This window comes from Motacilla alba, chromosome 10 (assembly GCF_015832195.1).
Source record: "Motacilla alba alba isolate MOTALB_02 chromosome 10, Motacilla_alba_V1.0_pri, whole genome shotgun sequence".
Taxonomy (NCBI): domain Eukaryota; kingdom Metazoa; phylum Chordata; class Aves; order Passeriformes; family Motacillidae; genus Motacilla; species Motacilla alba.
The window spans coordinates 17,424,003-17,450,339 of NC_052025.1; the positions used below are offsets into that span (position 1 = coordinate 17,424,003).

The 26,337-nt window shown below is 43.7% G+C and overlaps 1 protein-coding gene across 2 annotated transcripts in view; it reads right to left on the reverse strand.

Moving 5' to 3' along the window:
• Positions 1 to 26,337, reverse strand: part of ADAMTS17 (ADAM metallopeptidase with thrombospondin type 1 motif 17) — a 159,133-nt gene that overhangs the window by 44,272 nt on the left and 88,524 nt on the right. Inside the window, exons 11-17 of one of the 2 annotated variants that reach the window (XM_038146789.1) lie at positions 24,165 to 24,266; positions 22,968 to 23,113; positions 20,527 to 20,693; positions 19,556 to 19,683; positions 10,634 to 10,754; positions 8,370 to 8,444; positions 3,116 to 3,196 (exon numbers count right to left, since the gene is read on the reverse strand). In XM_038146789.1, the coding sequence (XP_038002717.1) occupies positions 3,116 to 3,196; positions 8,370 to 8,444; positions 10,634 to 10,754; positions 19,556 to 19,683; positions 20,527 to 20,693; positions 22,968 to 23,113; positions 24,165 to 24,266 (820 nt within the window). The remainder of the gene's footprint in view (positions 1 to 3,115; positions 3,197 to 8,369; positions 8,445 to 10,633; positions 10,755 to 19,555; positions 19,684 to 20,526; positions 20,694 to 22,967; positions 23,114 to 24,164; positions 24,267 to 26,337) is intronic. The other variant, XM_038146790.1, reaches the window with a different exon arrangement.

Sequence of the window (26,337 nt, forward strand, 5' to 3'; positions counted from 1 at the left end):
TGGCTCACTTCTCTTTCTGCTTTGTTCCTCAGTTTACAAAGTACCTTCTGCAAGCTGCAGACACAATTCTGAAGCAGGATTGCTTTCCTCTGCCAAGACCTAGTGGCTTCCAGGCAGATCAAAGCAGCCACCACGCTGGCCCTGAGGAGCTGTGGACATGGCAAATCAAAGCTGTGGCTGAGATAGTAAAACTATCTCCAAGCAGCATGGCTGACCAGGAAAGATAGCCCAGCATGTGCTCCAAACTGTCTAAGAGGTTGAGTGACTAAAGTCATGGTTCCAGCTCACCATCAAAGGGAGATAGTTTGCTGATGAAAACCACTGTTTCATCTTTGTGAACCTCTTTTCTGGGCAGGGTTTGATTTTGATTGTTGCAGGCACTGCTCCCTTAGTGGCTGAGGAGATGGAGAGTTTGGAAACAGACCTCTTCCCAAAGGTGCTCCTTGAGGATTGCAGGAATTGCACTGGGGACTGAGCAGAACACTTGGGAAAAAGTGTTTCACTGCTGTTTGCCTCCATTACCCCATCAGCAAGATCACTGCTGCAGCTACAAAACCTTCCATGTCTCAAACACAGAGAACTCCAATGGCTTTTGTCACACACAACCACTGGCTGTGTGCCCAGCCCCAGAGGTGACAGAACTAAACTCAAACTTGCACAGTAGAAGAGCAGGAGGAATAGGAACCCCAGCAACAACCTGTAGCTTCTGTTTTTCTTGTTGGCTGGAAGGCAGGAACTGACCAATCAACTTCTAAAGCTGGCATCTAGTCAGATCTTTATTTCCACCTTGGGTCTCTCCAGCTTGCTTCCCAGCCTGTGGACACAAACTGCCCAGGCATTTCCTGTTCAAGGTGGTTTTTAAGAGTTACAGCCAGCCAAGGCAGCCAGCGTGGGTTGCCCGTAGGTGGAGGGAAATTCTTCAGGCACTGCTCCCAGCACATGGAATAATGATTCCAAATTATGCTGGGCTTCTTTCCAAAATGTTGTACCTGATTCTGAGTAGAAATAGGACCTGATTGGACTCAGCTTTGTCAGTGCTATTGAAATAGAAAATCCTTCCACACTCAGAGCTGAATTAAAGAGTGACTGGGATTTTTTTCTTGGTCATCTTTATTGCCCTACAGAACCCCCCTGCTGCTATTCTTCATCTCAGTTCAGCAAGACATTGGGTATCTTTTCTTTGTGTTGAGTGTTCCTTGAAAGAGAAAACCCTGGAAAGCTTAGAGAGGTTCTCCTGGCTCCTGACCATGAACCAAAAAGCTGAAAGCACTAAAAGCTTTAAAAGAGCCAGTTTTTTATCTATCTTTATGTGATGCAAACAGGACCAGCTCCTGTTCTCAAAAATACACAATCCTAATCTTCACCACCCAGTGGGGAACCATCTGCTTTAGTCAAAGTTATGTTGTCCCAAGGAAGGGCAGTCTCTAAGTCCATGTAAGGCTCTCAGTGCTCTGCTATCTGCCAAAGCCCAAACACCCTGTGCAAACCCCACCAAGACAAACAAAAAGGCTGGTTTCCAGAAGGCAGAGCACTTGCAAAACCCAAAGAAACACTGGCTCCCATTGTTCCACTAGGCTGTGCTATGTCAAACATCTCACATGTAGGCAGGATCCTCTGGCTAAAGCATTATGGAAATAGGAGCAGTGGTGATATTCCTTTCTACCAAGAAGTGGCACAAATGCCAATGGTTTTGATCAAAGGGCAACTGAATGACATAATCTGCCCTCCTTTTTTCCCCTGAATCTGGAGTGAAAGAGAACAAAAGCATCTTTCTCAGTGATATTGCCAACTGCAGCAACATCTCAAGACAGAAAATCAATAGCACTAGAGCTGAAATCCTGACACAACCACTATGCAAACGTTTTCAGCAGCATCCGATATTCCAGTGCTGGATATTAACATCTCCTTTTGGCTGGAGATGAAGAATTATAAGCAAAAGATGTGGAAATCAGAGACCAAAGTCTGAGCATTGTTCTGACTCGCTGCATAGCCATGAGCAAGCTGCAACACCTCAGTTTCCTCTTCCACAAATGAGAGAGTGACATGCTCTGCAATCCTCTCAGAGTTCCTTCCTCTCTGGAAGCAATTCCATGGCCATGCAGCTCTGGGACCATGTTGGGGGTTTTTTTGGATCTTGAGCAATTTTCTTTGAAGCCTCTGCTCTGCCACAGGCTTCCTGTGTAAATTCAGGGCTAATGGGGCATTAGCATTTCTGTGACCTGGACTCCCTAGAAGTAGATGGGGATAAAACCCTTTATCTATTGCACAGTAAGGACAGAGAAGGAAATGCCTCAAACATCGGAGAGAAGAGGCAGAAGACCAGACTAACAGATCCTCAGTGTAACTGACTGACTGCACTTTACAAATGCCATTCTGACCTTTAATTTATGCAATGAGTAACTGAACAACAAATTCATTGATAGACTCTGCTCTACAACAACCTCACATGCAAATCTTACCCATGAGCCATATCTGAACCTTTTTTTGCCAATAGGAAAAAGAGGAGAAGATGCCTGTTCCCCTCTAAAGGAATGCAGAAGTAGAAATGACAAGAGGATTAAACAATTTTTTTTGCCTGATAAAATAGAGGCAAGTGTACTAGAGGCTGCAGCCAAGCCCATCTCAGAATGCAGGATCAGGTCCTGGGTACAGCATCCAATGAAAATGTGCTGCTGTAGGAAATGGCAGCAGGTTACTGAGGGATATCAGCTGCCCTGTCCTGCCTCTGCTTCAGACTGAGCTGGGCGCCTTCCTATCAGTACCTCTGCCATTCCCTTCTCTAAACACACTGTTCTCTTCCCCACTCCCTCCTGAAGTGTTGTGTGCTCCTGGCAGCTCTGTGCAAGCCACTGCCAAGTTCTGCTTAGGAACTCTTCTGTCTGTATATAAAAGTACTCTCTGGTCCTTCCAGGTTGCACAGGGTCTGTAAGTGTCACATACTATCACATCACAAACATCATGAAACCAAGCCACAAATGCAGACATTGCAGCAAGACTCAAATCACCAGCCCCTCCCGGGTGGCAACAAACCTTACAGGTCGCTTAGAGAAGGGTCATTTCAAAAAGAAAACAGAGTTGAATTTTAATCAAAACATTTTCTGTTTTGTCTTTTTACCCAGAAAGCTGTGAGCAGGTTTGTCCTCAACCACTCTGATCCGCCGGGCACCCGCAGGGATCACAGCGGCTTCGATGTAACCTACAGCAACAAAAAAGGGGTGAATGAAAGCAGGGCAGGGCCAGCCAGGATCAGCCATCCGTATCTCCCTGAGAAAAACTCAACTCCAGGCTCAGGATTGAGTGAGAAACACTCCAAATGTGATCCCTGTGCTGGCAGCCAGTTCTCACTGCTGTCACAGGCATGGTCATGACTATCATTTCAGCAGAATTGCACGTGTGCTGCTCAGTTGTGACTTCAGGCTTGTTAATTAGCTCTAATTAGATCTGCACCCTTCAAATCACCCTGGTTTTCCTGCAGTACTGGCAGGGATGCACGAGGACACTGCGAAGTGTGACTGTCAGGAGCAACACTGCACAGGACACACATGTGAAATGATGTTTCCAAAAGATGCTCCTGCTTTGTCTTCCCTGTCAAGGCTGTGGTGTCAGAAAGGACTTACTTCCACAAAACTTTTTGATGATGCTAAAACTGAACAGAGGGAATTAGTAGGACAAATCTGGGGAAAAGCTTGTTGTCATTTACGTTTCAGCTCTGTACAAAAATTCTGGAGGAGATAGTGATCTCCTTGCACTGGGCTGCTGAGAATTCAACAGCTCAGATTTAATGCAATAACAGAGCTGGAAGTTTCTCCAGGACTGACCACTGGCCACCTCTAAACAGTTATTCAAAGACCAATTTTGTCTCACAGAATACAGTAGGAATAAGCAGGAGCTACAAGGAAATGTAGCATCTTTTCCCCCACTATGGAGACATGTGGAGTTACAGACTTGCTCCATGGGGTGGAAGCGGTGCCTTTAAATAATAAAGCAGAGGAACGCCAGGGCCCATTTCAAAGAGCCAGACAGAGTTTATCCACTGGCTTCAATGGACTTTGAATCAAGCCTCTGTAGATGACACTAATCTCATCACAACCATGACTTGATTCCTTCTAATTGGCCACCCAGTTTACTTTGCAGTGTATCACTTGGCACGTTTTTGGGGTTATTGCTGTCCTCTTTCTTGTAGATGTTAAGCAGCTTATCCTGTATGTTCCCTCATCCACTTTTCTTGCTTTAAAGGGCTCTGTGAAGCTGTTCTGTGTCAGTGATGCCTTTATGGGAATTGCGGGCTGTCTAGAGCAATGGGCTGGAGAAGTGCTGGCACAGGGAGCAGTGATTCCTTTAGCACTTAGCAGTGTTCAGGGAGCTATTTTAGGGATAAAAGTGCAGCCCTGCTTTAGCTGTGCTGATACAGGGAGGACTCCAAGGAGTGTGGTGACAGTCTCTTGCACTTCAGGACTAAATGATTCTCCTTCCATTGCGACATGGAGTGAGACAAATTTGGGGTCTCAGATGGTGGATTCATTTCCTAAATATTCATTTCATGAGTAAAGCTTGAGCTTTTGGGTTTCATCAGGTGCAGAAGGTGGGCAGCTGACTTGGGCCAGACAGGCTCCCTTTTTCCCTGATTTGTTGTATCTGAATGACACTTTCATCTGACCCTTCAGCTCAGTTCTCTCTGCACTTGTTCCTCCTCACTTACTTCTCCCTTACTCAGGATATGTCAGAAATGGTCACTCATCCCCTAGTAGGAAAACCAGAGAGAGGGGCAGCAGAGCTCAGAACTTGTCTGTGCACAGAAGCCAGAGCAGAGGCTCTCCCAGCTGCTGTTCCAGCCTGGGTTTCACCAGGAAAAATCATTACTTCCAGGGTCAATTTTACAAGGGCAATACGGAAATCTGTTATGAAATCAGAGCAAACAGATGTTGGGCTTTATCCTGGACATTGCCAGGAGCTGGTTTTTCATCAGCTGAGATACCAAATCACAGTCGATACAGTCAGATATCAAACATCCTCACTGCACCCCATGCAGCTGCATATAAACCCAACCAACAGCTACTCTAGACATGAACACGCAGCAGAAGTGTGACCAGTGACAGTCTGTCACAAGGAAACAGCTCCTGATACACCTTGAACACCCTTGCTAGGAAGCCAGTTTGGAACATGCCCAAGTTTCAGGTAATTTAATGTACCTACTAGGGGACTATTTACTTATTGGTTTATAAACCAGATACAAATGCCCAGAGCTAAATCATGCAGGGGTTGGAGACAAAGTTACTCTGAATTTAGTGGAAGGCAGTCACTAAGTTCAGTGAACTCTGCATCTGTCCCCTGACCCAGCAGCAGCCAGGAGTGTGTCACATTGCTTCAGAGGTGAGCAAACTCTGGAGCTGTGCTGGAGGCTCAGCTCAAGCCATTAAATACACTCATTTCATCACTGTGCCACGAGAGAAACACCACGTGGAAAGGTGATTTTTATGTTACATTTTACAATTGTAAATAGTCAAGTGTGAGCTATTAATAGAGTATTAGTTCTGGAGACAGTTTGGTTTGGTCTCACACCAGATTTTTTCTCTTTGTGTAATTTCTAATCCTGATTGATGGCTTTGGGGGGCTGCACTCACAGCTCCTGAATAAAAAGAAACACACTGTGTTATCTCACTGTGCCACAAACCTGACTGCTGAGCTTCTCTCCTGTTAGAGAACTGCCAAATGCTTTGCAGGGGTTTGGATCTGACCTGTCCTCTCAGAGGTGAAGAAGAACCCTTGGGCATGTCCCACCAGGAGCACCTGGACACTCATTCATTATCTCCAGCAATATTGGGTGAGGTAGTGGTCGAATTCTGCTGCAAACAGACTGAATATCACCCATGCAAATTTGCCACAGGTACAAACTTGGATCACCTCCACCACTTCAGTCTGGTCCTCAGAGCTGGTGGGAGGCTTGTGGTCACAGATTCCTGATCTTTGAGATAACTGCACCAGGAAACACCTCCAGTGTTTTCCAGGCACATTTTATTAAGCAAACTGTAACTGCAGATTGCCAGAAAGATTATCAAGTGTCAGCTAGAATGACCAAAAAAAGTCTCAGAGCTGGCCCCTAGTCAAGGACTCCCAAAGCTCTATTAGGTTTGAGGATAATTGTCTGCAAGGCTGGGGTTTGCAAGGTTGGGCTTAAAGTTCATCTTTAAATGAGGAACTGGTTAAAGACTGATGAGATTTGGCAACTATCAGGCAGTATTTTTAGTAATTTCACCCATAAATCAGCCTGTTAAGATGAACCTTTGAAAATACAACAGGAGAACTTCATTATTTGATAATTTATAGCACTGTATGCAGTATACTCCACCTTGGGAACAGTTACTTTGGCACACACCAATCTTTCTGGTTAATCTGCATTACATCAGTGTCTCAGGAATGTAAGACTGTGATTGAAGCAAATCCTAGATACAAATTTTATGGTATAACTCATATTAGGAGAGACACCAGAACAAAGAGGTGGCTTTGTCATCAAGGAGATTAATATGTGAGCAGTGGCTACTGTATCTTCATTTAAATGCTGGAGAGATTTGCAAGAGGAAAGCAGCCCACACAGAAAAATCCATTGTTAGCCATTGTTATTACTCCCAGAAAGAACAGGAAGTTTAGTGTGAACTTCAGAATGTCACTGATCGGCTGCAAAACTCTTCTGGTTCACACTGCAGTGAAAGACGGACTCAGAGGTGAAGGACAAATGATCCCATGGCTGAAAGTACCAATCCCTGGGCACTGCACCTTGCTATCTTATCCCTGTACACACCAAAATCAGGTGTGAGAAGGTCAACAGTGTCCAGCCCTTTGTCAAACCACCCAAAAGTGCTTTGAACGAATGTCTCAGGGTAGAAGCCAAGGAGATCAGGCTGTCCTGCCTACCTTCCAGCCAAGGCCAGCACAGCTTCCATGGTATTTCAGGGACAGGCACCAGCTGAGCATCTCAGACTCCATCTCCTTCCCACCTTGCAGCTTTTGCTGACTGCTACTTCTTGCAGTGGAGTGCAAATTATGTGTCTGTTTTCTGAATAGCTGTGATGGTTCTCCTTTGCTTTTAGCTTGAGAATAAATCCTGCATTGGCACCTGTCCACTTCCAGCCATGGGATAGCTCAGTTGTAAGAAAATCATTTCTCTGAAGAGCCATGGATAAATTTCAAAGCCTCCTACCATTGCTGCGAAATTGGTTACTGGGATTTCTAACTTGCACGTTCTGATGAAACACCCATAAGAGATCTCTGAGTTAAAGATTAGGTAGAGCTCTATTTTCTTGTAATTTACATGTGCACTCTATTGATAAAAAAAGATATTTTTGTGTTGGCTAAAGATGCTCCCAGCCAGCACAACAGCACTACTGTTCAAAATTCTTTAGTAAGTGCTGGACAAACAGCATATGCAATAAAACCTCTACTTTTCTACCATCTTAAAAAAGAAAAATTCCTAGCCAAGGTGTACTTTTCCTTTCCCAAAATGACAGTTAACTGGCATATCTCACTTTATTAGATTCTCCCATTAAAAAAAAAATCCAAACATCTGTGGTCATTCTTTTGAAGTATAACCATAAATTCTTTTGAATCACAATCATAAATGAAAAACTTGACGTGGCTGAGAAAAATCAGGAGAGACAAACCCAGGTCTCTGGGCATTACAGGCACAACCTTGGAGAAGTTGTCAGTGATAAATCAGCGCCCCAACAGACAGGAGTCCAAGAGCTGTCCTTCATTTCTAGGTCCCCTGTACAGTGGCAGAGTGATAGAGGAGGACTTCAGAACAACCCTGTGTTTGGTTTTGAAAAATTATTTTGCAGAAATAGGTACAAGGCATGCTGCCAGTCAAAAGGAAACCTCAGTCTAAACAGTGCATTCAGCTGGCCTGCTGTAGACAGCCAGCTGCACACAAGTGTATGTGATGTTTAGCATCTAAAATTAAGGCTTTTGACCTCCTCTCCAGCAGAAAAATGGGGTCCATTTCCAGTTGGATCACCCTGGATCACAGGTGGTAAGAGCTGAACTGCTGGACCTCCTACAAGGCACTTTGAATGTTCTACCAGGGTGGCAGAACCTCTGTGATATTAAAGTTGGGGAAGAAAAGAAATAGACCTGGTTCTTTTTGCTTGGTGCATGAAAATTTGGCTTCCTTTCACACAGATAGGTTCCCTAAAAGGAAAGGCTCTATACTTTGTATCTCTGACAAGGCAAGTGAAACAGTAAAAGGACTTGAAGTTTATCCATGGCTTTTGATACCAAGTTTCCCCATCTAATCCGACAAAACGAAGATAAAGAACCAACACCAAAGGATTTCACCGACACCCACTGACACTGCAAACAGCATTCAAGTATCTTACACGAGAAACACTTGGGAACAGCCTTTGCCTTTGCCATCACACATGTGGAAACCTTCTTACAATGACTATTGGTTACTAAGAAACAGAAAGGAGTTGGCAAGGGTTTAGTTCAGATCACAGGGCTCCACAACATCATTTGCAATCACAGGACACAGAGGGACCAATCCTGCAACTAGAGGAGTCCCACGGGCAGAGCCAAGGCTCAAGGCTGCAGCTGCAATTCCCCAAACAGATAACACTCCAAAATAATCAATGTCTTGATGTTTGAAGTCTATTCTCTTTTGAAATAATAAATCAGCACACTGGACTCGGGGTCTTGGCCTTGACTTGGAATGCAGCCAGGTCGTGGGGATTTGCCACTGAACTGTGCAATCATTTACACACCCAAGCCTTGAACTTGTTATCACCAGAATATTGTGGATCTTTCTTTGCCTCAGCTTCCATCAAATTTTTGCATATTTTTGTCAATTTAAAATAAAAAGCCTTTTTTCCCTTGAGTAACACCACATTCACTTGTTTTACCCAGACCTGGAGCTTTGCTTACTGCTTGAAATTCAGTGGGTTCACCTGAGGACCTGATTCTGCAAAACAGCAGCGTGTGAGCAGAAATGGATGGAAGCACACATTAAATGTAATTAACTTTCCAAATTAAATTAAAAATAAAACATCTAATAAATGGTTATGAGGTTATACCGGTAAAAACAATTATATTCTAGATTATGTGAGATGGCTAAAGTGGAAACACTGCACTGACAAAGCAACACTTTGACAGGTTTGTGTGTCTGAGATGATCAGCAGAGAATCTGAATGCTTGAACACTGCCCACAAGTCATCAGGAATTCTTTCTGATCAGGTTCCAGGGCACTGGGGGTGAAAACCTCCTGCAGAGTCCTGGCAGCAAGTTAAGGCTGAAGCTGCTCTGCTCCTACAGCCTTGTAAAGTCAGCACCTCAAGTAGTCTGTGTAGCTGGAACTGGGTGCAATCTCCAGGCAGTGACCCAGAAATTTCATATTTATCTGCACAAGATGTTTTGTAGACTCATTGGAAAAAAGATAGCTACTCTTCAGCAGCATGTAAGAAATCCATGAAAGCTGTATAAGCTGCTACAGAAATGGAGAATAGCTGGGGTTTTTTCAATGGAAATGACGAACTTTTCCCACCACTTGCATCAAATGCAAAAGGCTTGATGTAAGTGGGTGGAAAATAATTGGGACAAAAGAGTCAAAGGCACTAATGCAGGAGACCATTCAACAGGTTGGCCAAGCACACAGATGAACTCCAGAGAGATGTGGTGCAGGTGGGAAATCCTATCTGCATCTCACAGGAGGTGACAGACCTCAGCTGGCCCCACAGGTGAGGAGGAGGAGGGTGCAGTGGAAGAGGTCAGTGAAGAAAATCAGAGCCTCAGACTTCAAAGCTGAGACCTGGACTAAAGGGAGCTGCTAAGCACTGGTGCTGCTTTAGCCACTAAACTGAACTGAAGTGTGTGCTTAGAGGGGATTTTCACGTGCTTTGTGGAACTCAGCCCTGGAGCAGCACGTTGAATGTATTTCTCCATACAGAAATGCCAGTTCTGTATTCACTGAACGGGAAGTAATTTTTTTCTGGACAATTGTTTCCTCCTGGAGCAGCTTCCAAGTTCTGGACATGGCTTTCCCTCCCTTTGGCTAATCAGGATGTGTGATAACAGGGTTCTCAGAAGTGTAGTACAGAAACCCTGGAACAAAGACTAATTCAAACACCAAGCCGTACATACATTAATGTTTAACAAGAAAGGGAAAAGTCTTAATTCCAAACTCCTATATCCTATACTGGATATTTTTGGTGGCAGGGAATCAGTAAAAATATCCAGAGGGGAGTGCACTGCTCTTTCCTTTAGCTGAGATATTCTGATTAAAACATGAATCATCTACAACATGCATCATTCTGAGACCTCAAAGATGGTGCTGAAATCCAACTTCCCTCCCACTGGGAAAGATTCTGTGATTTTGTCTCCTATTTAAAATCATCAGCACCAGTAGCACTCAGAATGAGAAACGCAACTTCAGCCTGAATTTCAGGCAGAGGCAGTGGCTGGTATCTGGGTGACCGAGTAAGAAGCAGATGGGATATCACACTTGAAGTGAGATGGGGTTTGTTTTGTGTTCCTTAGGTGCTTCCTAGAGCTGTTTTTGCTGGGTGACCCCAGTGCCATCCAAGAAGAAGAGCTGTTACTGATGCCCCAACTCTCCCCCAGCAGGTAGGAGAACCCCAGTGTTACTCACCCATGCCCTTGGTGTGGTTGAAGTCTCCTTTCACCACCTTGCAGGTTTTCCCATCGCCACTGCAGATCCCACAGCGATCCTCTTTGGCAGCTGAGCCAATGATCCCATCACAGCCAATTTTCTAAGGACAACAATCAGAGACCCCCATTACTTTGCCTGCAAGGTTAGAGCATCTCTAAACAACGAGGTCATGACTAAGATTGACATCTGACTGAAAACCTGAATGGGGAGAAAACATTCAACTCTTAATTAAACTTTTGAAATACCTGAAAAAAGACCTCATTAATCAGATGGCTCAAGATACCTGAAATGAAAGAGTAGTTCAGTGGAAGCAGGTCAGTTCCATATCTGGCCAACTTCTCCCACAAGACTGCCTATGCAATTACAAATTTTTCCACATGCTTGCACTATATTAAGAATCAAAATTCAATTGAAAAATAAATGATAAAATCTAAAAGTTTCACCTAAAGCTTTGTTATAAATGGTATTTTCATAATTTTATATATAGATATCTTTTTTTTTCCCAATAAAAACCTACAGTTCTGCTTCCACACAAGGCAAGAGTCACAATATTCTTCCTGTAGCTATCAGGATTATCACCATAATCCTCCTTATTCACAAAGCATTCACAGGTTATGATGGACATTCCACTCTTGTAGATCTAGAGGCTGACAACACTGTCATTAATCTATGTAAATGAATCTTGTATTCTGTCCATTAAGACCCTCAAATTGATCAGCAATTCACTCTTAAAACATAAATTTCTACTGAAATAAGCCTTGTCATTATGCAAGTTATTAGCAGAGATTGTGCTATTAAAAATGAGTTTAAGATTTATTCTGCATAGATAAACAGTTTCTTGGCAAATGAGTAGCAGGACTGTCACTAGTAAGACTTATTTGAATAAGGCTATTGGGTCTCTCCCTTCTTTGCCTTCCTATGATGAAGCCAGAGGAAAGTTGGAGAGATATCTTAGGGAACAATCAAAACAACAAACATTTTGAAAAATAGGGTAAGCAGGGAAATATTAAGAGAACTCGGGCTGTTTATCTGAGCCTGTCTGTGTATAAGCAATGCAATTTGGATCAGAATTCCAACACTCCCCGTGTTGCAGAAGACCCTGGCCACTGCCTGATTCCAGATGTATTTCAGGGATCAAAGATTGCCAGTGTTGCACCGTGTGCTGATGCAGAGCTTGTCTGGGTAGATCATTAGGGACAAACATGCGGAGACAAGGTGATCATCCTAAACACATACCAGGGAATTGCTGCTCATTAACTGGCACAGCACCAACATTGGTGCACAGGAACAGCAGGAAAAAAACTGTATAAATGCATAAATGGGAGTTAAAAGAAGTAGGAAGAAGATCATGGAGTTTCTGGCAGTTGCAATTCTCAAGCCTAAACTTCACGCCCATGTCCAACAAATAATTTTGGGATACTGAACGTGCTTCTGCCCCCAGAACAGAAGGATGTCCCAGCAGTTCTCCTTCCAGGAAAATCAGGATGATTTATTAATGGGGTTGCTGAAAGGCAGCTGGAAATGAACGCCTGCCTGCCACCCTGCTGAGATACTGGAAAGGCTGTGTTTAATTTAAGGCTCTGGTGCTATCTTTTATTGTGCTGCATTGTTATTAGCACTATGTGAGCACACAGATGAATAAAGGGAACATAATGAGAGTTGAACCACACTTATTCCCAGAGCTACATGAGGAGTCTGTAGGACTCCAACGGAGGCAGGGAAAGAATGGGGAGTTGGCAATCACATGCTTTGTATTTAAGCTGGAGTTTCCCAGATAATGGAAACCAGTGTGAGCCAGCAAAGCCTGGGAAGGCTGAGTCCCCCCTCATCTGAGACTGGGGCTCAAGACAAGCCATTTCCTCACACCTTTACTTGCTCACTGACACCCTTCCACTTGAGAGGCCCTTGAGAGGCATGGAGAGAACCCACTGAATCCACAGTAACTCCCAATACCTTTGCTGGTTTTTACCTTTCATCTTCACCCTATTCCCTGTGAGTGAAGGAACTGGGAGTGGCCCTTGCACCCTCCTCTTCAATGGCACCATTGCTCCCATTCACAGGGCAAACTTTTCCCTCAATCCAGGCCTTGAGACTTAAAGCCCCCAACACGTTTGGGCCAGGAAATGGCTTCTTACAAAGGAATATCTCTAAGAGAATAAAACACTTTTTTTCCTTGGCTTCAAGATGAAAATTGGTGCATTCTTGCTACTTTATGGGGGAAAAATACCTTGGAAGCACTTTAGTGTTGTCTACATAAACCTTAGAGCCTGTTTCCCTCTCCCCAAGCCTTCCAACCATTTCCAAACTGAAAGTGCATTTAATAAGAGTACATTTAATAACAGCACATAATGAAACAGCTTTGGGTAAGATTTGACAGTGGATTCCAAAAGCTGCGAAGTCATTTAGAAACACTTTGCAGTGACCACCTTGGTCACTCTGATCCTTTGAGATCTCCCCACATGGAAAATAATCTTAAAACCACCACCATGGCCACTCTTAAAACAAGTGTATCAGTGGATCAAAGGAGGGGAAGAGACAGAACTGGAAGGGCAGAACACAGTGGCCGTCACATTTGTGGGTACACAGCATCTGCCAGCAGTCCTTGGGCTGTTAATTGAGAGATTTCTCCAAGGTGTGAGAGCCCCTGAGACTCCAGCACTGGCTGGAAAAACCATCCAGTGTGTACATCAGCAGCTTCCCACTGACAATATGCTCAGTGTATTATACTGCCCATCCTTTAGCCACAGATATGTCCTCAGCCTGCAGGAAGCTTTCCAAAATGTGAAGGCCTTATTAGCCATATGCAAAGGGAAAAATCCCAAGTTTCACTGCTCAAAAGTCAAGTTTTCACAGTGGAGAAAGAATCCCTTAAAACCTAAATAGTTCAAGGGAGTTGTTTGATCTTTGCCACCTCCCACTTGCTTTGTGTTGCTCCTGTCCAGTCCAACCAATCAAGGTAAGGGAATTCATTAAATTAAGAAGCAGAAAAGGGAAGCTTTACATTCTGAAGAAAGAAAGAAAGACCCTGTAAATAACAATAACATCCCGTGTGCTTTCTGACCTGAGAGTTATCCTGCAGATGAGCAGACTGAGCCTATGGGCCAGCTCATCCAGCAATTTCTGGATACTTTCAGTTCCATCAGTCTTGAATGGACTGATGAGAAGGGAAGCAGCTTTAAAACATGGGAATGCTGGCAAGAAACACGAAAGTAAGTCTTTTAGGGCTTCAAGTCCTCAGCATGGACAGTCAGAAATGTGTCCACAGGTTTCTTGAAGCTCTTCCACCCAGGCAGTCTCCTGCTCTGATGCCACATTTTGGAACTAGACACTGAGCTTTAAATTGGCAGGTAACTGCACGTTTGCTGAGCCAAAGGCCTGAAATTAATTCTCTTTAAGCTGATATCTCCATCCACCCTTCCTTCTTTCCCTCCCCCTTCTTCTCATTTTTATAATTAAACATCTGAAAGTACTGCTTGTTGGGTGGTATTTCCAGCTTCAGTCATAGCTGGCTCCAGCATAGGAAAACTCTTCTCTTTTGAGTACATATCACATGGATTCTTCTGTGTGAACTATTCTCTGTATTGCTTGGGTATTTTTTAATGATATTTTTATTTGTATTTTCAATGGCTGTGAAAGAGCTCAATTGATACAGCTTGTGAGGGTATGTTTTGCTACATAAACACAATTATTTTTGTTATATACACCCACTCTGTGTAAGAAATGACATTGTAGGCTCACAAAACTGTAATGCTTCCCATATGCTGAACTAACTGGCTATCTCAATGGATCAAATACAAATATTGATGCAACATGTGCCACTTTAAAAATTAATCATGTACAGAGCAGGCTGGTTGTGACAGATCCATCTACACTGCCAATTCCTTCTGTCCATAATATCCAATGCCATCGATACCTCCAGGGATGGACCACATGAAACAGGAATGTACAGATGTGAGCAAGTGACATTCAGATCTGAGGGGAAGAGAATTCTTATTTCATTGTTTTAAACACATCTGCCCCTGTGGAGGGTTGTGGGGGCTGTCAGGGCTGGATGAGGTGAGTCTGGGTCCCTAATCCAGCAGTTTGTCTCTGAGTTACTCCAATTTCTGTTACACAGCAAGTTCTGTGCTAGGGGTTGGAGTCCCTGTAGGAGTTAGTTCAACAAATATCCTCCTGTCATTTCCCAAGCCTTCAGATTTTGTCTGAATCAGAGCAGCTCTGCCGGATCAGGAGTTAGACACATCCTACTTTAAATCAGCATTATCTCATCTGCATTAGATCTGCAATGTCACCTGCCATTGACTTTGTGCTTAGATCCCTCAGCAGCTCATGGGGGTGTCAGACACAATAATTCATGATTTTTCACATACAGATATTGAAGGCTATGTGTCAAAACCTCTGTGTTCATGAGAGAACGTGCAAATAATACAAAGCTCTTTGCCATCCCAGGAACTCCTTTGCTTTTGGTCTATTATATGCTTTCCATGGGATAACATGGAAGAAAAATTGGGGGAAATAGCACATTGGTTTTTTTTTTTTTCCATACCCCACTGCAAAGTACACCACAAACTAGTAGGATATTGACAAAAACTTGGTTTTGTCACTATGCTTTACTCACCAAAATCCCTGATACACTTTTTAACCTCACATTACATTGCTACAGATCCAGACGTGGAAAAAAAAAACAACCAAAAAGGCAATTATACAACAGGTTTCTGTAGTTCAGACAATCCTTCTGGATTTTGTGCACATGCACTAAATAATTTATCAAAGTTCAGTGCTAAGCCAAGTTGTTGTATGGAGACAAGCTACCCAGTCTGGAACATCTTGTACCACAGTTTGTAATGCAGGAATATGAATAATACATGGAAAATACTCAAGTGAGGAGACAAAGCCAGAATTCCAGGCATCAATCAAATGCAAAAAGTGGGTACTAAGTATCTAAAAACTGTTTGCCAGAAGCAGGTCCAGTAGACAACTTCAATTTCTCCTCTGCCACCTGTGGCACTCTCCTGATACTCTGCCTGTCCAGTTTGCAGAGGCTATTTTTGAAAATATGTCCATTTTCCAATTTGTGCTCCCCTTTCATAGAGTGTGATAATCACTTTCAGAAGAAAGTAGTTCTATAACAATTTTGTTGTGCCAGGACAGCCTGATGTGGCTGATTATCATTAAACACGCTGTGGATTCACCATCCAGTTGAAAGGAGGTGTGATATGACAAAACATTCATGAGAAAATTTTAGATAGAGCCAAAAGATCTTCACCTCTTAAATTGTTAAATCACAGCAAAGACTGCCCTTGATCTCTAGCCCAGTTCTTGCTATACAGGAGGTCTCTCTTTTCACAGAGACCTTAAATTACATCCTGAAGCACAATCTGTAGTCCCCACTGGAAAGTTCTCATGCTGTCATGAGGCTCAGACTAATCCTCCTTTGAGAAAAGCCAGCACAAGGTCATGTGCATCACAACAGTCAGCTGAGCAGCTTGTCTTCTCCTCACCCCTCCGCTCTGTGACATCTGACACTTTTTTTAGCTCCACTTCTCCAGCAGTTTTGAATTAACCTCAGCAGCACAGAGCAAAACACTGTAAGGGATTAGAGAGTGCCCTGTTCTCATGAGTGTTCTCTCATCAAACACACACCCCACAGGCCCAGGGAAGAACAAAACCCTCAGGGAATCCTCTCCCTCAGGGAATCCTCTCCCTGAAAGCCATTTGTCACTTGAAGGGAAATGGGAGATGAACACAGAGTGAGTTGCAGGTTGCACTGCCCTACCCCACCGTCCCCAGGCTGCAGTGCCCATGAGAGGGAAAGCAAATTGCTGCAAAGCCTAAATGAGCACTCACTCTCCTCCTCCAACACATCGGGCTGCTCTTGTTCTCCAGCCTGCTACAGATTTTCTGTCTCTGAAAAATCTCTGGGGAAAATAAATTCTCCTTTCTAGAAGACCATGTGCCTTTTGAGGAGAAAAGGTCAAAGACCTACAAATGCTCTGAACAGGGGATCCAGTTTGCTCAGAGGATGGTAAGAAATGGTGCATTTGAAATGCTCCGCCTCAAAACCAACTCAAATAAACAAGGAAAAAATAGATTAAGACCTTATGATTCATCTCAAAAACAAGGAGTAAGGCTAGGTGATTTAGGAATCCCCATGCTAAATTCAGGGCTGACTTTGCTCTTTGGTGCTTCTATGCATGATCAAAGTAATAACCAAGTTTACTCACTCCAGCTGCCTTCAGGTGTAAGGGATAAATACAGAGATGCTGCTGCTTTTGATGATTTTGTTTCAGGGATAGTGAGGCTGACAGCAAAGGCTTCATTGACACCTTTTAGATTGGAGTTCAGCTTTAAAGAGAAACTGTAGTAACTTCACAAAGTACAACTGAAGGAAAATTCCCTTAGTGCCTAAACGTATTTGGGCCATTTTGAGGCTTCAGAGTATCTGTTCCTGCTTTCCTTCTCAAAACCCTCCTCTCCTTGCAACAGTTTTTTCTCTGCCATGTTCATCTACATTCATTCATCATCCAAGAACGATTCATGAGCTGCATTTAGGAGCATCTAATGAAGGGAGAAGATCTATTACATTTCCTGGGCTAGATGTTCACAGGCAATGGTTACTGCTAATTTGTCTGTTGCACTGACAACGTGTCATTCCTGCCTTTGAGAGCCTCTAACTAGAAGGATTACATAAGAAAATAAATAACAGTAATACTACCCTCTGATTTCAGCACTTATTCTCTTCTCCAGGCCCCCTGCAATGCTAATTGCCAGGCTTTGTCTATGCTGGGTAAAGAAACAAGGAGAGGAGTAATTAAATGAATATGGCAATTAAATTGGTTTAATAGGCAGCTAGTTAGACTAGTATCTGTGGCAAATGGGGTACACAGGCACATATGGCAATTCTCAGCACTGCACTGCATATATGGCAGAGGAGTAATAAATGAGTTCACAGGGCTTTCAAATCTGCTCGGCTTGAACTGATCATTTCACGTTTTTTCTCAGCCAGATGCAAATGGACTGAATGTTCTGCAGCTGTCATCACCTCTCTGCACAGTTAAAGGCAGTTGCCCCCGACTCCGAGTGCAATTTGCTTTTCGTGATGTACCTCCAGTGCTCTGTGCTCATAAAGGAATTCATTTGGAGGGAGCTGGCTACTGATCCTCCCTGGATGAAAAAAAGGTGCCTTGCCATGATGTCTGATTTACCATTTGTGGCAGTTCTGAAGGTTTGGAGCAATAAAACTGGCCAGCCCAGAGTAATGGTCAATGGCACACAGCTGGAGGTGCACAGCTGGCCTGACTATAAAAGGTTATTAATGGGTTTTTGTTTTAGCTTTTTTCAGATACAGCCAGAAACTGGGAAAAATTAAGTAACGTGGGATGCACCATGAAGCTGGCTCTATGTGCAAAGCACTTTGTATTATAAAGAATCAAACTTGTACTGGCTCCCCAGACTGTTGCTATTCATATTCTTCATTGGAATAAATTAGAAAGAGTGAATTAAAAACGCCTCTTCAGCATCATTTGTCAGGAAACAGTAGGAAGTGTCTCCTGCAGCAGTGCAAAATTCAATCCAAAGATTTTTCACTCTTCTCTTTGCACTGTTATTAGTAAAGCAGCTTTATGCCCCCAAAGCCTGTCTCACACCCAGGTGGGTATTGTGTTCATTTATCTCCCTGCCTGGAAGGCTCAAAGCAATAAAAATTGGCAATTCTTAACCACTCACAGAAATCAGAAATAATGCCAAATTTGGTGTGCCCTGTGCCCCCAGGGCAAACCAGTGAAGTTAGTGGAAATAAAAGGTGATGCTAAAAAGCTGTTCTGGGGGATACAGCAGGCTGGTTTACACCAGGAAGAGCAACTCCTACCACAGGATACAGATCTAGATGAGGAGAAACTCAAAGGGAAGGACTGTCAGGAAGAATTCAGCCTTGGCAAGGCTGCTGTAGCCAAGTGAACTGCCTTTCCCACCAGTGTGGTGTGTGCAGCACACTTTGAACACACGCTCCATGGTCAGGAGAGAGGATACTCATGAAAGTTCTGCCCTGTCAAACTGACAAATGACCTGAACCCATCATCAGGAGCACCCACTCCAAACAACCTCTGTGTTTTATGATCTTTAAATACACATTTTCTCATCTTCCTTCCCTTGTGCAAACATTAAATCTCCATCTTATATGGGTCTACACAATTCCATTAAATTTTTGAGGAACATGAACCACCAGCTCTAAGAGCTGCCCTCCACAGCATTCAATATGTTCCAAACTCTCTCAGCAAACCACGAAGTTTTAATACAGAGATCTCCCACAACTCATTTTGGGTGTGTGTGTAATTTGGTTAGAGAGAAATAATCACTGCAATGGTTATAGGCCATCACTCTAAGGAAAAGGGAATTCAATCTGAAGACTCAGGCTCACGTAGCTGCAGGAGCCAAGGAGCAATTGGTACTGAAAGGTTTCCTCAGTATTTCTAAGAAGGAACCAGGTGGACTAGAAAAGCATCATGATTCTGGCAAGGTAATGCTTGTAACAGGCTAGTGACAATTTGTAAGCTGATTTGCAGCTTCAGTGCTTTTATCAGTGAATCCTCTAATAGCCAAAAAAGAGCAGTTAAGCAGGCCAGACTTCCCCTCCAATCTGCTCCTCTCACAGAAGTCCCTTCCCACCCAAACCATGCACACAACAAAATGTGATTTTTGAGCATTCCCAGCTGTTCAGGAATAATATCATACCTCGGGCATTCAGCACAATTCTCAGACCAATAACAGGGCCGTGGAACACTTGTAGTGAGCCTTATAAAACAGGGCTGTCCCCTCCCCTCAGGGACAGCCTCCAGGCCCCAGCACGGTGCTGCCCCAGACTGAACCCAACATTAGAAATAGAACAAGAGAAGGTTACTCCACCTGGCACTTGCCATGTACACAGAGGTCTGTCTCATAAGGCCCACAGGGAGTTCCATCCAGGACTCTGTCTGTCACCAGCACAGGAGAATCCTTGCCCAGTGGGGAGCAGAAGAGCTCGCATGGCTTATCTGGGAAAAGAAATATGACAACTGCCCTTGGGAACAGCACAAACAAGTTTCTGAGGCAATGGTGATGCATTCTCTACATGAATACATTTGGATATCTCATCTTTGAAGCAACATGAGGCTTTCAGTTTAGGGTTGCCGCTTCCCCAGTTTAAAGTATCACTATTTAAAGGGTTACATTGATGAGACTGGGCTTTAACAGCACAGAAAACCAATTAGTCAATACAGTTTTGTGTATCTGTTTGTAAAGGGAAGATATTTGTTACAGGGAACATTCATCAGTCTGATAAGAATGAATAAAGTCATTGTGCCTCCCAAAATTCAGGCTACAGCCAGTGATTTTAGAACAAGTTCTCCAGACCATTTCATATTCTGTCAACATCTGGTTGAATAGCAGATGAACAGCAAAGCCCAGCACATAAAGTGTTAAAGGAATGTAGGTGAGATAAACAATCATGCCGAAATGCCCCAAAGTGACATAAATTTAAATATGTCACAGGGAATCCACCTTTTTTTTTCAGCTCCAAACTAACTGGAACTTATTCGTGTTTCATTTCCCAACTCTCTGATCCCCAGTCTGGAGTTGGGAATTTCAGACTGGGAATCAATTAAGGCACTTCTCTCCCAGCATTTCAAAAAGATAAATAAAGTACTGACAGCTCTGTATGTTTTATTAAGAAGGCTAAAGAACAGCAGGACAGCACCAAGAACAATTAATTGTAATTAGCCTTTCAGTTGCAGCTAAAGGGGGCCTATGCAGCCTTCTCACCAACAATGGAGCCCTGCAGATGAGAAACTGCAGCGAAAGAACAGCGAGGAATTACAGAGGGAGATGAAAAAACTCACCATCCACGATGACAGCTGTCAGGAGGCTTTTCTTCTTGTTGGTGTACCTGTCGTGGGCCTGGCACTGCTGGTCCCTGAAGCTGGGCACCCCTTTGGGGCAGGGCAGGTTCTCACACACCGTGTGCTCCACACTGGCCCCCCGGCAGTTCTTCCCACCCGGCCCCGGGCTGCAGTGAGGAACAAAACCAGAGTCAGCATCAAACACCCGGAATGTTCCATCTTCCCCCTCCCACCCTTGCTTTGCCCCCTGCCTCAAACACTCCTGAGGACGGAGACAGAGCAAACATCCCATCAGCATGTATCCTCCTTGCAATTAAAATACCAGGAAAGCAGCTATAACCTGCACTGTAGGCAGGGCATCCAGAAACAAACCTGTGCTGCAGATAACCTCCATCCATGAAATCCATGTCATTCCACACATTTGTTTTTTAAACATACAGGAAAGGCCACTAATGCAACATCAGTATTAAGCACCTGCAAAACTTATCTGTTTTTATTTATGAATCCCCAGAGAAGGAGGAAAACTCAAACTCTCAGCAATAGCTGGTATTTTTTTTTTTTTTTTGCAAAATAAAACAAAATACAAACAAAAGACCACAGGTAAGCATGGAATCTGGAATTGCAGGTCCCCAGCCTTGCACTTATGAGCTCAAGCCTGGGATTTCCAACGAAACAGTGCAATCCAAGCCCCTCCTGGCACATGCCTGAAACAGTGACTGTGTGAGATACTCTGGTAGGCAGCCACCTTTCACTGTATTTATGCCAAGAGAATCCACCAACTAAGGGAACTGAAGAAATCTAAGTCCATTTATGCTGCTGTGACCCTTTACATGACAAGGGGGGACTGGAGAAGGGATGCTCTGTTTAAGCCAATGGTTTTCTCCTCAGTCCAGCTGTACAACAACAGCCCAAAGCCTACACAGGAACACAAGGCAGTACAACTCAAAAGGCTGCACGTGCAAACTGGCTTATGACACATTCCTTACAACCATGGGGAGGCAATGCATGTAAATGTTCAAAGAAATTACAGAGAGGAAAAACCAAATCAAACAGCGAAGCAACTGGTTTAAAAATACTGACAGTCCCACAGGCTCAAGAGTCAGCTGGCAGAAGCAGAGATTCCTGTAAAAAAAAAAATCCCAAGACCAAATATATACAAAATAAAAGATAAATCCCTTAGCCAGTATTTCTGGACAGTGAATAAACCAGCTGCAGAAGTGGGCTGAGGCCAGGAATTTGAAGCAAAAGAAGATCACGTGTGTATCTCCAGCCAAGAATGTATATGAGCAAGAGAATTTTAAAATCAGTGTGCAGTGTTGGAAGGAGCATTTCCTGTAATTTAATGAACAATGATGAATGGATTTAGGTTTGGTCAGCACTGTAGCTGACAACAAAGAAACCAGCTCAGTCCCCTTTTCAGGAAAATGAGCTGGTAAAAATCAAACGTGGATATTATAGACATGCAATTGCAGCTCAGATAAGGAGTGGAATAAACAAAAATATCCTTTTCACATGATTACAGGTCAACAGCAGCAATTGTGAGTTCATCCATCATCTAGGCATATCTTTGAAGTGACTGTGTTGCTATGCAGAATTTCAGCCCCAATTTAAAAAGAAAAGCTTTGGGTACTTTGTGTGCAGAAGAAAACATAAAATCTGAATAAAGTCAGAGATACTGCACTTGGAGGGCTGCTCCCAAGGCTGCAGCACAATTGGGTGGCCAGTTAAATGGCACCATTGTAACCTCTTCAAGACCCCAAAATGATAAAGAGTCTTCCAGATGGGCCTCAACTGACCTGAGGGATGAAGGACTACACCTACATTTCATCCTAAATCAGAAAAAATCCAAGCCCACGCATAGAGCACGGACTTGTTTGTAGTCACTGTGCAGGAGCTAAACAGCACCCACAGCTCTCTGCATGCATGAAAACCTTCCTGTTCTTATGCAGCACATCCTGACCTACAGAGCAGCTCAAGGAGCTTTGCCAACACAGCTCTGGGACACCCTGATCATTGTCAGCCACCGCACTGCTCCCCAAGCCCAGAGCAAGCACTCCTGCAAAACTGATCTCTAAAGCACACTGGCTCACTTTGGTCTGTAGATCCAGATCAGCCCCTCCTCATTCACTGTAGTGCTGGAGGGGAAGCACAGCATCCATTTTTCTGCCCCAAACTACATGTACCTAATTCAACTGCATCCACCTTTGAATCACTGCAAGAGGAAACTTCCAAAGGTGACCCTTCAAGTCACTTCCACAGAACCTACCTCAAGTCACTCCAGGATTCCAAGCTGGTCATTGCAGCTTGTGAATGAGAAATTTCTCAGGGCTTCTGCCCAGCTCTGCTGCCCATTTCTCCCCTGTACTCTTGCAGCAAGGGCTGCCCGAGAGGGAAAAGGCTGCCAGTGTGGCAGGAGGAGCCAGGAAGGTGTGAGGACTTACGGGGGGTTGTCACATTTCCGCTGCCTGAAGCGCACCCCAGTTCCGCACGTCCGGCTGCACATGCTCCACTGGCTCCACACGCTCCAGTCGCCGTCCACGTGCTCAGGGATGGGGGTTTTACTGACACACTCCCCAGCTCGGCACCACTGCAAGGCAATCACGTTAGCACAGCCTAGGAAGAAGCCCTGACCTCGCACAGGTGCACTTTAAAGGATGGCTGAGGGATTGCAACAAGTCCAGGCTTAAGTTTCCAGGGATTTGAGGCTTTGGTGAGATGGCAGTAGGAGAAGGAGGAAGGGAGGAGGTGAAATGTAAAAATTTAAGTGTCACTCTCAACAGGCCCCTGAGGGGGGTTCTGTCATTAAAAAAACAATCACAGAACTGAGCCCCTTACTTTATAAAGCAGATAATTATCTAAGCACTAAGACTTAAAGCCCGACGATTCACAGAAACTGAGTCCAAGAAATTATACCCCAAAGCAATGCCTTCATCAGCACTGCTCCCAGTATGTACAAAATGATTGAAGTATTTTGGACCTAACTTGGCTAAAGCCCCAAACCCCTCTGATTCTAATAGGTTGTGCTGGCTCCTGACCAAGCAGCAAACTTGGCCTGTCCAGGATGCGACACAGTGAGCACTGCTAGGAAACCTTATGAAAGAGTCACCAGGACTCCTCCTGTTCTAACACGGGCCTAAAACCCTCTTTTTTCAGTTTCCTTGTCATGGTTTCCAGGACCCAGTTTTTCTTGTCATTGTTTATCTTTATTTGCAGGCAAAGAAAAGGTTCCAATCCTTGATTTCAGCAGCCAGCTTTTTAATTTTACCCTTTCTTACCTCCCCAACTATACCATAGAAAAAAAAAAAAAAATAGAGTCTAAAACCAGTAAGTAGGGGGCTGAGAGTTACCAAACCAGTCAAGTTCCAAAAAATACATATATAAATAAATACAGCCAATTATACCTCAAAAAGAACAGAACATCACTGAATTTGAGCTACTTGTAGAAACTATAAATTTTTTTCTTTCCCCATCTTCTGCACCTCCCCAAATGTCAGGCTAAATGCTCTGCACACTTTCTACCTCAAATAACAACCCAGAACACGACCAGCAATGGGTTTATGATAAATACTGAACATCTTGGAAACATTATTCCCAATGCTGGGAAGCAAGAAGTGACTGCTGCTGAGCATTCGGATTACCTTGTCTGCGCCACATTCGGTGCCATCCAGAGGTGGGTCCAGCTTCGTCTTACAGGATGTGTCTCCTTCCACCAGGCACCAGAGCCCAGCACACATCAAATGCTGTAATCACAAAGCAAGGAGGTGCAGTTATTATTTTTGGAGATGCCATCCATCATTATGGGATACACTTCAAAGCTGAGGCAGTCTTTCTCAAGTGAATCCAGAGGCATCCAGTTGGTTTGGGAGCAATTATTTTTTAAGCGTTGAATGGCATTAAGTGGTGAGGCTGGAAACATGAAAGAGATTGATGGATGCCACTGACAGGAATAAAACCTATCCCAAACAAAAAGTGTGCTATTTGAACAGATTTCTTTTCACAAGAATAAATCTAGTCCATTAAAAAGGAATCCTATATGGGAGGCCACGTCGGGTACTTTGGAACCACGCCAAATGCTTAGACGTCCAAGATACTTAATTACTCTTATTTTTAAGAAAAGATACTCAAGTAACTGCAGCTGGTGGCAGCAATAATCAGCCAGCAATGCCCCTGGGGAGAAGGTGGAATGAGAAAGAGGAAAGGATGTCATGGTGTGATGTACAGCAAAGGAGAAGCCTGGTGACAGGCAGGGTCAAAGACCGGGAATAGTCTGAGGATCGTTCCCCAGGGCTGCTGCTGCTCTGCTCAGCCAGTGTGTCCTGCAGGGATCCCAGTGCTGACCACAACTGTCACCTGCCAGATCAAAATGTCATCAGAATCTAAGAAAAAGCATCAGGAAAAGGGACCTTTGCGTTGGTAACATTTTCCACAGCATCCACCATGCTTTGCATTCCATGGAAGGGGATGATTCCAATACAGTGCTATATAGCTGAGTACCAAAAGAACAACAAAGAAGAATTACATTTCTTTCCACTATTGTTCACATTTCAATGTAATGGTAAAAAGATGAGAAACCTGACTCTAGTGCCAGCTGGTCTTGTCAAGATTTATTGCACCTCATTAAATAGTTGAGTCAAGACGCTTCAGCCTCATGGTTCCTCCCCAATGTAATGTAAGAGACTGTGGGTGCATGTGCGTTTTGTGTACAGGCATGTTGGTATGTCTCTATAAAACAGATCATGTCTCTATAAAATAGATCTGTACAAGAGAGGGTGCAGATGAGATAAATCCCAGTCCCAGCGATGATGTAGAACATACTGAAACAAAACAGTTATCACAGCAGTATCTGCATCCTGCTCCATTTCCACATTTCTTTCTGGAAAGAGGATTTTTCACAATTTAAACCCAAAGAGCATTCACAAAAACTGGAAGCAGACAGCATAATTCAGCATCTGTACTAACCACAATGCAGAAAGTCATTGTCAAACAAACACACAACAGCAAATACTCCAGGGAAACCTAAATCAATGAATTTTCAAGACATTTTCTCTGAACAAGTAGAGTATATGGGAAAATATCTGTCTTTAGTAATTTTGACTAAATGACTGTGAATAATTAGTGGTTTACCCACAGCTCTGAAAGCACTTAAGCACCAATTAGCCATGAAGACATCACACACAGTTTTATTGATAGGTATAGAGAGGCAGAAGCACTGACAAGGCAGATATTTCAGAGCTTACTGAGAAAATAATTGTTCTACCTCATAACTCCCAGATTCTCCACTCTCTGCCTTCTGGAGAGGACTAAAATCAAGAAGTAAATCAATTAACCATCCATAAGCACTACAGGAAGAACACAAATCTAGGCAATAAACCACAGTGTGAAGGCACTACCAGCAAAACCTCCTTCCAAGCTGTGGTTGGAGACAATATTGGTGCGTAAAATGAAGGGAAGCTTTGGAAATGAAAGATGCAGACAGCAAGTATTTCCACTTTTCAGTCTTCAGCCCCTCTCTTACATATAACCACAAAGCTTCAGAGCAGAATGTGAGGAGAAACACTCCAGTCAGATCTCTTGAATGACCCAGACAGAAATTTTGCCCCCAGAAGGAAACCCTCTGCTTCTGCTTTCTGTCAGAGGAACATCGTGGCTGAAGATGTGATGGAATTCACTACATCCCTAAAGAAGTTGTTCTAGACATGTATGAGCACCACTGCTAAATATCTGTGCACTATGCAAGACCAGTGGTTGTTCAGCTTCAGGTCCCTGGATAATAAACTGCATGTTAATTAGGGCTAATTTCTGCTCTTGGAT